Source organism: Triticum aestivum, chromosome 2B (genome assembly GCF_018294505.1).
Source record: "Triticum aestivum cultivar Chinese Spring chromosome 2B, IWGSC CS RefSeq v2.1, whole genome shotgun sequence".
Taxonomy (NCBI): Eukaryota; Viridiplantae; Streptophyta; class Magnoliopsida; order Poales; family Poaceae; genus Triticum; species Triticum aestivum.
The window spans coordinates 330,224,129-330,235,318 of NC_057798.1; the positions used below are offsets into that span (position 1 = coordinate 330,224,129).

The 11,190-nt window shown below is 42.1% G+C and overlaps 1 protein-coding gene across 36 annotated transcripts; it reads right to left on the reverse strand.

Moving 5' to 3' along the window:
* Window positions 1–3,334: 3,334 nt before the first annotated feature.
* On the reverse strand, window positions 3,335–8,852 carry LOC123044866 (uncharacterized). 36 transcript variants are annotated; one of them, XR_006420628.1, is made up of 6 exons: window positions 8,436–8,852; window positions 6,915–8,313; window positions 6,085–6,306; window positions 5,393–5,491; window positions 4,592–4,957; window positions 3,335–3,856 (listed from the first exon to the last, which is right to left on the reverse strand). XR_006420628.1 is itself a non-coding variant. In XM_044467734.1 (3 exons), the coding sequence occupies exons 2-3, from the start codon at window positions 4,884–4,886 to the stop codon at window positions 3,576–3,578; spliced, it is 576 nt and encodes a 191-aa protein (XP_044323669.1). In that variant the 5' UTR covers window positions 4,887–6,955; window positions 7,070–7,109; the 3' UTR covers window positions 3,335–3,575. The 36 variants fall into 36 exon arrangements, 1 of the variants encoding a protein (XP_044323669.1); XR_006420632.1 differs by having other exon boundaries at window positions 4,592–5,491; window positions 6,915–6,955; window positions 7,106–8,313; window positions 8,436–8,851; XR_006420637.1 differs by having other exon boundaries at window positions 4,592–5,491; window positions 6,915–6,955; window positions 7,070–8,313; window positions 8,436–8,851.
* Between the last annotated feature and the right edge of the window lie 2,338 nt (window positions 8,853–11,190).

Sequence of the window (11,190 nt, forward strand, 5' to 3'; positions counted from 1 at the left end):
GAGAAAAGAATATTATCTTGTATTTGGTCTGTCATTTTTCTTGTGTTGATCTAATTTAATGACTTTTTCTACACATGTCATAATATTATGCTCTAATTTCTACTGGGCTTCTTTTACATTGAAAATTCATAGCGCAAAAATTATTTACCTAATTTCTCACTCAAAAGAATAAATTTGTAGCTTAGGTCAACTAGGAGATGATGCAAACCAAGGCGCTCACACCGATTTAAGATGGTATGGTCTGAACTTTCTTTGGTTTATGAGACGAAAAGATGTTATATCTGCATGCTACTACAGTTTAGGCATTGATGTTATTTGAGCATCTTTTGGATGGATATGAAGTACATCTGAGAAATAAGTTCTCTTCTCAACTTTCGGTAAATTTGCTCTCGATATTTTGTACTTAGTTTAGTTTGTACTAAATTTAACGATTTAAGTTTATAATTGGAAGCCGTTATACAGAAAACAAACAAGTATTATAGGAGCCTGGACAATGATATCAAAGGAATTTCTACTCTGAGCAATGCGGGCCATGAAGAACAGCATGTTGGGGAACGTAGCAGAAATTCAAAATTTTCCTACGTGTCACCAAGATCTATCTATGGAGAAACCAGCAACGAGGGGAAGGAGAGTGCATCTACATACCCTTGTAGATCGCTAAGCGGAAGCGTTCAAGAGAACGGGGTTGAAGGAGTCGTACTCGTCGTAATTCAAATCACCGGAGATCCTAGTGCCGAACGGACGGCACCTCCGTGTTCAACACACGTACAGCCCGGTGACGTCTCCCACGCCTTGATCCAGCAAGGAGAGAGGGAGAGGTTGAGGAAGACTCCATCCAACAGCAGCACAACGGCGTGGTGGTGATGGAGGAGCGTGGTAGTCCAGCAGGGCTTCGCCAAGCACCGCGAGATATGAGGAGAAGGGAGAGAGGTAGGGCTGCACCAAGAGGAGAAGTTCTCATGTCTTTAGCAGCCCCAAACCTCAACTATATATAGGGGGAAGGGGGGGCTGCGCCCCCTTTAGGGTTTCCCACCCCAAGGGGTGCGACCAAGGGGGGAAGGAGTGCCTCCCAAGTCAAGTGGAGGCCCTCCCCCTTAGGGTTTCCCCCTTCCCATGCGCATGGGCCTTGGGGGGGCTGGTGCCCCTGGCCCATTAAGGCTAGGGCGCCCCCCTACAGCCCATGCTACTGTATTGGACGTGGTGGAACAATTTCCGGACTTCCGGACCCCTCCGGAATCCTCCGGAACCTTCTGGAAGCTTCCCGGTACAATACCGAAAAAACCCGAACTTTTTCCGGAACCCGAACAACAACTTTCCATATATAAATCTTTACCTCCGGACCATTCCGGAACTCCTCGTGACGTTCGGGATCTCATCCGGGACTCCGAACAACATTCGGTAACCACATACAAACTTTCTTTATAACCCTAGCGTCATCGAACCTTAAATGTGTAGACCCTACGGGTTCGGGAGACATGCAGACATGACCGAGACGTTCTCCGGTCAATAACCAACAGCGGGATCCGGATACCCATGTTGGCTCCCACATGTTCCATGATGATCTCATCGGATGAACCACGATGTCAAGGACTTAATCAATCCCGTATACAATTCCCTTTGTCTAGCGGTATTGTACTTGCCCGAGATTCGATCGTCGGTATACCGATACCTTGTTCAATCTCGTTACCGCAAGTCTCTTTACTCGTTCCGTAACACATCATTCCGTGATCAACCCCTTGGTCACATTGTGCACATTATGATGATGTCCTACCGAGTGGGCCCAGAGATACCTCTCCATTTACACGGAGTGACAAATCCCAGTCTCGATTCGTGCCAACCCAACAGACACTTTCGGAGATACCTGTAATGCACCTTTATAGACACCCAGTTACGTTGTGACGTTTGGTACACCCAAAGCATTCCTACGGTATCCGGGAGTTGCACAATCTCATGGTCTAAGGAAATGATACTTGACATTAGAAAAGCTTTAGCATACGAACTACACGATCTTTGTGCTAGGCTTAGGATTGGGTCTTGTCCATCACATCATTCTTCTAATGATGTGATCCCGTTATCAACGACATCCAATGTCCATAGCCAGGAAACCATGACTATCTGTTGATCACAACGAGCTAGTCAACTAGAGGCTCACTAGGGACATATTGTGGTCTATGTATTCACACGTGTATTACGATTTCCGGATAATACAGTTATAGCATGAATAAAAGACTATTATCATGAACAAAGAAATATAATAATAACACTTTTATTATTGCCTCTAGGGCATATTTCCAACACAGCAGCTATGAAGACTTGCCTCAAAGAAATCGTTCTAAACATTCAGCGATACATCTGTCTAACCTATGCTATCTACATGTCTTGCTCATAACATTGTAAATGATCGTTCGTAAGCTTCTTAGAAAACATGTATCACCAGCAACCATCTACCTATCATCAATCCGTATTTATTTCCATATGTTTCCTTCTGTGTCTATATATTTTGATGCACACTCTTTCAGTAGTTGGCTTGCTCCCGGCCTTTGCGCCATGGGCGCAACGGGTCATTGAACACAAACATGCCTCCAGCCGAGCTGGTCATCCCAGCGCGTCAACACCCAAGGGATCTGGGGTTCAAATCCCAGACTATCCCCTTTTTTTCTTATTGTTTTAACTATAAAAGGGGCACAACCTACTTCATGTGTCATTGCGCATCACTTTTTATATCCAATTTTAGTAAATATCGATGATAAGGTTGAATGTGAATTTTTTTCTAATTTTTAATGAAAGATAACACTTACATAAAAAATTGGAACACTTTTGCAAGAATAGTTAACGTTTTTACGAAATTGGAACATTTCTCTGAAAAGGAATATTTTTGAACATATGTTTTTTAAAGAACGTTTTTTACGGGTAAGAATGTTTTGTTTTTTGAGGGGTAAGAACATTTCTCTAAAAAGTATAATTTTCATAATGTTTTGTTTTTTGAAAAATATATTTTATTTGCAATTTTTCTTTGCACTATTTGGGCTTGGCACAAACATTGGAAGTGGCAAATAGCACTGGGATTGTAGAAATAATAAGTTTAATCCCAGTTTTATAGTTAAGTTTCTTGGCTCAAACAGCCAAGCTCTACATCAGTACTTATCATGAATTTCTCCAGTCCATGCCTCTTTCAGGTAATATCAGAAAATACATGAGATGTTACAACAGAAGTACATGTTGAAAGTTGATCTGTTATTCCAAAAAGATAATATGGTAGGTCCGTAGAAATTTAGCTACCCTTAAACATAGGATTAGAATTGCAATCTTTTTTCATGCAGACATGACAGATGAATAGGGGGCAAATGAGATAATGACTTGATACTTCTGAGAAGAATGATCAACAGTTAGCATTACAGGATGTAAATTCCTGTTGTGCTTCATTCAGAGATATGTGCATTGCATCATCTCATACATAACCAGAGGTCATTTTTCTGTCTAACGAACCTTCCTTGGTGACAGAGATATGCCAATGACTTTTCTTTCGATTCTTGACTTTCAGAGGTAATGGATGGAAGAATTACAATGTCTATTGTTCAGATAAAGAACATAGGGCTTGATCTAGAAACCATTGAAGATATTGTTTGTGCAGAACCAAAGCCACATCCTGGTGCTTGTTGAGAATGGCGAATGCAAACAGGGAATCTGAGAAACTGAAGGTGGTGGTCCACTCTCTGTCCTTGTAACAATGCAATCTTGCATTCAATTCGTTCATTCCCCAGCAAAAAAAATATCTTGCTGGAGAGGAGATGGCACTCCTCCTCCTTTGCTTTATATACTTCATGATCCCATGGTACTCGCCTTTTAGTTTCCGCATCTGGTGAGGAAAAAAAATGTATTGTTGTTTTCAGAGTACTTCTCAGGAGTTAGTGCCAAGAGTACACTGAAAGAAGTTGGAGAAATCTTCCCAGATAACTTTAGGCACGGGGAAAAAGGTTAGTTTTTCTGCAATGATGTGGATAATTGTAAGATATGATAAAGCTTATAGATCATCTAGTTTGGCATGCTCCTGTCACCTAATTGAAGCTAACATAACAATACCTCTAGTGTATCTAAATTTAGTACCATGAAATTGGAGAACTATACGGATTGATTTCTCATTTCTCGTTTCAGAAAATAGCATGATCTGTTTTTAATACTGACACTTGGAGTGCTCCTTATAAAATGAGAATGTGCCTTTTAATATTAAAGCTCTTGGCATGGTATAGAAACTCAAATCGAACTAACAATAACATACTAAGCGTTGTGTGAACTAACTGTACATATTTTTTACGAAGCAAATATAGCTCTTATGTTAGGATAATCCTTTCACTACAACACTTGAGAAACAAAGCACCTTCCTTTGATTTTGTCTGCTAGGCATGAAAGCTACAGTAACAATTGGCAGTTTCTTTAGAATAAAGAGACGAACTGAAAGATACGGGCATGATAGAACCTTGCATGTCAAACATTCTTTGCTTCTAGTTGAACTGATAGGTCATGGGTGTCAACTCTACATTTCCATACACATCAATTATGTTTCTCTCCCAACTGGTAAGTAGTGTCCACAAACCTGGATTTACTGAAGAACGGAGAGCACGGAACTCGGTTGCGGCAACGACCATCTTAGCCATGTGGTCGGCGTTGCAGTACATGCCTAGACGCATGGCCTGGAGGACCTCCCTGTCCGGATGATCCTGGACAAAGAACGTCGCTACCGACAGAACAATGAACAGGAAGGCGAGGTCGCCGTCCCACCCTGTGATGACGGAGCAGCAGAGGAGCATGGCAGTGTTGCGCGCTAGCCACTCCCTGCGAGAGAACGCAAGGGGGGGGGAGGGGGGGTCGAACAGTATAGAAAGAACCATTCTGCTTTTGTTCGTGAGATCTTCAAAGATGGTCTAATGATTACTGTACATAGTTTATGCTGCAAATAAGACTGAACAAGGATCAAACAGTATTTTGGATATAAAAACATGATAAGGGCTAAGGGCTACCAAATCTGGCCACCATAGTTTTTTCCTTATTTGATTTACCATTCATCTTAAAACATGATAATTTTGACATTATAGTAAAAATAAAGCATAGTGTAAATAGCAAACATGTAATGGGAAGAAAAGTAAAAAAGGTTCTTCGGTTTTGGACAACTTTTCTCACATTTCCTCGCACCTTGCTATCTAATTTTTTATTTCAAGTGTAATTCAGACACATGAAAGATTATGCAGTTCATTCACAACTTTTACTTCAGAAATTATTTGAAAATAAAATGTGCCTCAGCTGATGCAAAAAGTGAAATGTCTGGAAACATAACTTCATAGATTAGTGTTAATATAAAAATTACATCACAATAACTTTTTGGAACACATAACTGTACCGAAAAAATCAGATTGTTCCTTCTAGGAAGGTGATCTTCGTGCCCTTATTCCATCCCGGCTTCACGTCGACCGTCGGGATCTCCACCATGATCGTCTTTCTACACATAGTCGCCATGAACAAGTAGTGTTTAGTGTTTATTTTAGCACCCAAAATCAGTTTCTTATTTTATTAAAGACATGCATCAAAATTGACACTAAATAATCCAGATTGACCGAGCAGGCTAAAATTTGAAGTTGGCTTAAAGATTAGTAAGAACCCGTCCAAATCAATAAGACACGACTGGACTATTTGGTTGAAGTAACAAAGATATTGCAGTGCTAATAATGCAGCTTTAGAATAGATCTGAACAATTGTGACTGCCGTTGCAGTCTACTAAACAAATCAAACAGACCCAACTAGTCAACTACAAATTTCTCAGGATTAATTTTTGGAACACATGTACCTCATACTGAGGTTAAATAATTCAGAATGATTGAGGAAGCTAAAATCTGAAGACAGCTTAAGATTACTGAAAACTGCCCAAATCAATTATACAACTCAGATGGAACCAACAAGGAAATTGTATTTATCAAGTTTAATCTGGACCAACTAAAACAGTCTTCAATATTCAAGAATGTAGTGGATCTTGATTCTTAATCGGGATAACAAATGACCACATGCATACAATAGAGGGAAGGAGAAGATACTCACATGTGTACCACACTTGAATTTCCTACGAGTAAGAAAAGGTAGGGAATAGAATTACAATAGAAGGATTCAACTGGATGAACTGAGCAGTGAAAACTTCCTGGTTATTATCAATGACATCATCGACCAGAATAGGCGGCGAAGTTGAAGCTATCGTCGTCAGCCTTGCAAAGGAGGGCCTGCTTCATGGGATAACACACGCTTTGCAGCCGAGGCAGTGCCCAGCTGGAACAAATCGGGACGACGCGGGGAGATGGGATTATGAAGTATGTTTTTAGCATACAAATTGTTTGGCATAATAATGAAAAAGGAATTATGAGAATTCAACATAATTACTACAGAGAGCATGAAAATCATAGCATGTGTATAGTTCGAGAAAATACGATTGTGCTTTGTTTGATCTCACTAAGAAGAACCTACAGAATATACATAGTTCACAATTAACCATCGGTCTGCACAAGTGAATGCAAGAAATTCGAGTAATTGCTGTGAACATCATTCATTAAGCATACAGTTCTTAGTGTGTTGACTTCCATCCAAATACGAATTTAAATAGGATGGAGCATGAACATTGAAATTAATAGTGACAATCTATATTATGTTGTCAATGCCAACATATGTCAAGATAATCCAATATGTTTGCTGAAATTGAAAGATACTAAAGTGGCACATGCTAGCATTTTTAAATCAGATGACTATAAAAAAGAAGCCAACAAATAAAAGTAAATAAGTATCAAGTGTTCAAAGATAATGGTGGAGCATAAGGTCATGAAGTGATAAATTAGAGCTGCCAAGCAATCTAGAGCAGCAGGAATCCAAGAACAAGACCTTACCTTCATAAAAATAAGGGAAGAACACTTCTTTCATAGCCTTCCTACAAGTACAAAACATATGTAATTAGCATTGTTTCAGTCACATTTTTTGCAAATAAAGAGTGTAATAATTACCGCCTCTTTTTTGCCACTAATAATTACCACCTCTGACTGACCTCTAGTAGCAGAATCAAAAAAAAATCATCACGTACAATATCATAGTTGTACACTCCAAGTCAAAGTAGAACAGATCACACAGATTCCCTGACAACAAGAGATGGTCAGATCAATTTGCTTATAATTTCATTCCACCTCACGATCCATTGCCCGCTCTCTCTCAATGGAAATAAAACCTATGAAAGTCATAAGTTGTCACTGTAGTTAACATTTAGAAATTAAATCACATGAAATCTATAACCAATTCCTGATTGCATTAAGCTGTAAATGCTGCAAATGCAGAAGTACAACAAAAACCATGAAGGTGCAATGCATGACAGTAAATACATGAACTGTAGATGTTGTAAATACATGAATTGCAAAGGCTTCCCGAGCTGCTGCTTGTCGTGGTCGAGTGCTTCGGCCAAGGTTCAATGCAGTATGAGACATGTGCAATTGACTTCAAGCCGTTAAATTAAGTTCGTTGTCTTTCTTGTCAACAAAATCCATGAAGGTTACTTGATTTTAGCTCTAGGTGTGGTGCTATGCAGATGATGGCCACAATAAGCGCTCAACTTTTTTTCCAGAAATTTGATAATATGCACAATTTAGGTACACGGACGATAAATCTAGTGGAATTCACATGGATAACACAAAGGCTCGTGAGAGAAATACCTCTTAAAAGAAAACAAAATTAACTAATCATATTCATTTTGTATGTAACAAAAACTGAACGACGACACTAAAATCTTACCTCCTAACAAAAATTGCTTATAACGATACAACATGTGCCATACTATCAATGCATAATCCAAGAGATGAAGCTAGGTGATTAGCTCAACTAATGCACTGCCGTTTTTTCTAATTTCTGACAAAGATGTTACTAACAAAGATACTTAGTTGTCCTTTCAAAAAAATGCATGGTGAAGTTTTGGATTGGCTTGCTAATAGACTGTGGGTGCCTTGTGAGGAGTAGGAGCACGTTCGCCTGTCCACGGCCATGGTGTACATGCAATGTGTTGTATAAGCAGTGCAAGTGAGAAGTATACATGCATGCGTGCGCACATCCAGCAATCAGGCTCAAGAGCTGCTCATACCTAGCGTCAGCCGACCAAACCTCCCAGTGCGGAACATGCATCAGACAACACCGTACAGTTCCCAGCCCATGCCGCAAGCAAATCCAAGCCAATGGAGTGGCGGTGGTAGGCTGTGCTGTAGCGGTGTGGAACTGACGCGGCGGCGACCGGGACGATGGTACAACGATCTGGCAACGAGCGCTCGACTGATTCAGTTCAGGTTTTGGATTTAGGTGCATGCGTCCACACCGAGGGAGAGGGAGAGCGACAGATGGGGATAGTATCAAATCCGAAGCAACATGTAGCCAACCTGTGAGAAATCCATCGACGGCGGCTCAGATCCCGGCCAACCCCAGCAAGCCCTCAACAGGAACGCACCACGGGCCCCGCCGCTTGGTCCCCAGCCCTCACGGCTGCGCAGGACTCCCGCACCGGCGGCAGCCCCGAGGGGCCTCCAAGCCGATGCGCGAGCCGACACAGGGGAGGGGTTGGCCCCGAGAGCGGGAACCCGGCGACTCCGTCGGACAGGAGCTGGGCGGCGCCGTCCATCATCGCCCCTGTTTGGCGCATCGATGGGAAATGGGTGCGGGCGCGGCTGCGGTGCGCGGCGCGTCGGCGGCGGGCGGCGGGCGGCGCGCAGTGAGGCTGGGCGGGGCGGGGCGAGGCAGGAGGTGGCGGCGGGATGGAGGTCGAGATGGGATCGGGGAGCAAGGGTCGTGCGGGCTGGGCTATTTTTTTTTCTCGGGCTGACTTATGTTGAGGACTGCGGGTTGAATTCTGCAAAACGGAGGGACTTTTCTGCAAAAAAGCACGACGTACGACCAGAAGCGATAGCTGGTTTATTAGTAGGTAAAGAGGTAAAGATAAAGATAAAGATAAAGATTGTTTTCAGGTTGTTTTGTTCCCAGCCACGTAAGAGAAGTGTTCATCTGCGGCCGATTCTTCTTTGTATCACAGACACACTAATTAGCGCAATGGCTAGCTCCGTTATTCCCACCGAGAGGTCCTGGGATCAAATCCTAGTGAGCCTCATTTATTTTTTTCCCTTTGTCATGTTTTTTTAACCGAGCCAGTTCTGCTTGCTGGTGGGCTTCCATAGTGCATTACATTTGGCCCATATATGTATTTTTTCTGTCCCATGCAATTTAGCATTTATCCAGTGCATTGCATTGCATAAATGCCATTGTTTAAAATGCAAATATCTAAAAAAATTCCATGCATTGGATTAAGATAAACTATGTATGTAAAATGCTTAGAATTTTGTGTCGATTCATAATATGCAACTTTCATCCCTGTTTAAAATATTGTTTGCATTTAATTTGCTTTAATGACATGCTAAATGGTTTATTTCATAACTAAATAAACGTAGCTCTGATTTAAATAAACTATATATGTAACTTGTCTAGAAAAATGTATAGATTCACATGGTGCACTTTATTTTCCTGTTTAACAACATGGTGTTTTAGTCAAAACAGTATCAAATTTTAAATATGCATATGGGGATTTTTGAAATATGCATATGGGGATTTTCCAGATTTGTTGTTTGTTGTTTCGACCTCATTTAAACTTGCCTAGATAGGTAGTTTTATTATGCCTCACCTCTTGCCATGTTAACCAACATTTAATATTGATGAGTAGCATAAACGAGAATCATTGCATATTGAGCTTCACTTAATTTGTAGTATTTCTTTTCGCACTTTGCCATGCCATAACTCATTAAACCGGGCGTGCATCATGCTTGGTTGTGCATTATGTCATGTTTATGCTTGCATGTTTATCATGTTGTTTGCTTCTTCTTGATAGTTTATGTTTCCTTGTGATTGTGAGGATTCATTCAACTACGCTTGGCTCGTCTACGCACGTTCATCTTCTTCATGGACTCGTTCTTCTTCCTAGCTGGATTTTGGGCGAGATATCGTTATCTTAGATCTCACTACTATATTTGTTATGCTAGTTGTCTTGATGCTATCGTTATGTTGCGCTACCTACCACTTGTTTATCAGGCCTCCCAATATGACATGAAACAACTTCTAACCTTTTCACCATCCCGGCAAACCATTGTTTGACTATGTTACCGCTTTACTCAACCCCTTTTATAGTGTTGCTAGTTGCAGGTTGTTCCATGTTGGAACATAGATATCATGGGATATCTCAATATCTCTTATTTAATTAATGCACATATATACTTGGCAAAGGGTGGAAGACTCAACCTTTTCACTGGTGTTTTGTTCCTCTCTTGCCGCCCTAATTTTTGTCATACGGGTGTTATGTTCCTTGATTTTGCGTTCCTAACACGTTCGGGGTTTATGCGCCCCCCTTGACAGTTCGCTTTGAATAAAACTCTTCCAGCAAGACTCAACATTGGTTTTAACATTTGCCCATCATAATCAACATGATATTTGTCGGGGAAGCTGATCCACGAACACCTATGGGACCGGCGGACTGAGCCCCTTTCGGTTCGGCGGGGGGCGGAGATCACACGAAGAGCGGATCGAGGCGAAGCACACGAGCAGTTTACCCAGCTTCGGAGCTCTCCGGAGCGATAATACTCCTACTTCTGCTTATCTGATTGTATTAAGTTCTTGCTCGGGGGCGCTGAGTGCTACATTACACACGAGCTGCTAACGAGACCGAGCGTGAGTGTTTTCTGGTTTCGAACCGAACCCCCTCCATGTTGCGCATGGGCCTCCTTTTATATGCTCAAGGGGTCACCGACAGGTGGCAACGCAGACAAGGGTAAAAATGGAAAAGGGATTGCGGTTGGTACAACTACTTGTACAGTGTATCCTACCTAACCCTGACGGCAGGGGACAAAGGCATTAAATGCCCGTCTGCGTCGCCCGAATAGTGCAAAAAGGACCGTCAGGGACGCCACCGCTCGCCACGATGGCAGTCTTGTCAGCGTCGCTTGCCACCATGCACCGCTGGCTGCACAGCCTTTTGCCACGCGCGCCTGGAAAAGCCCTAGGGCGACACGTTGGTGGATGCGCTGGAGCGCGGGTACAGAGTGGTAGTTTGCCGCAGCAAGCGCCTTGCCGCGGTCGTTGTCTTGTCGCGTCCGGAAG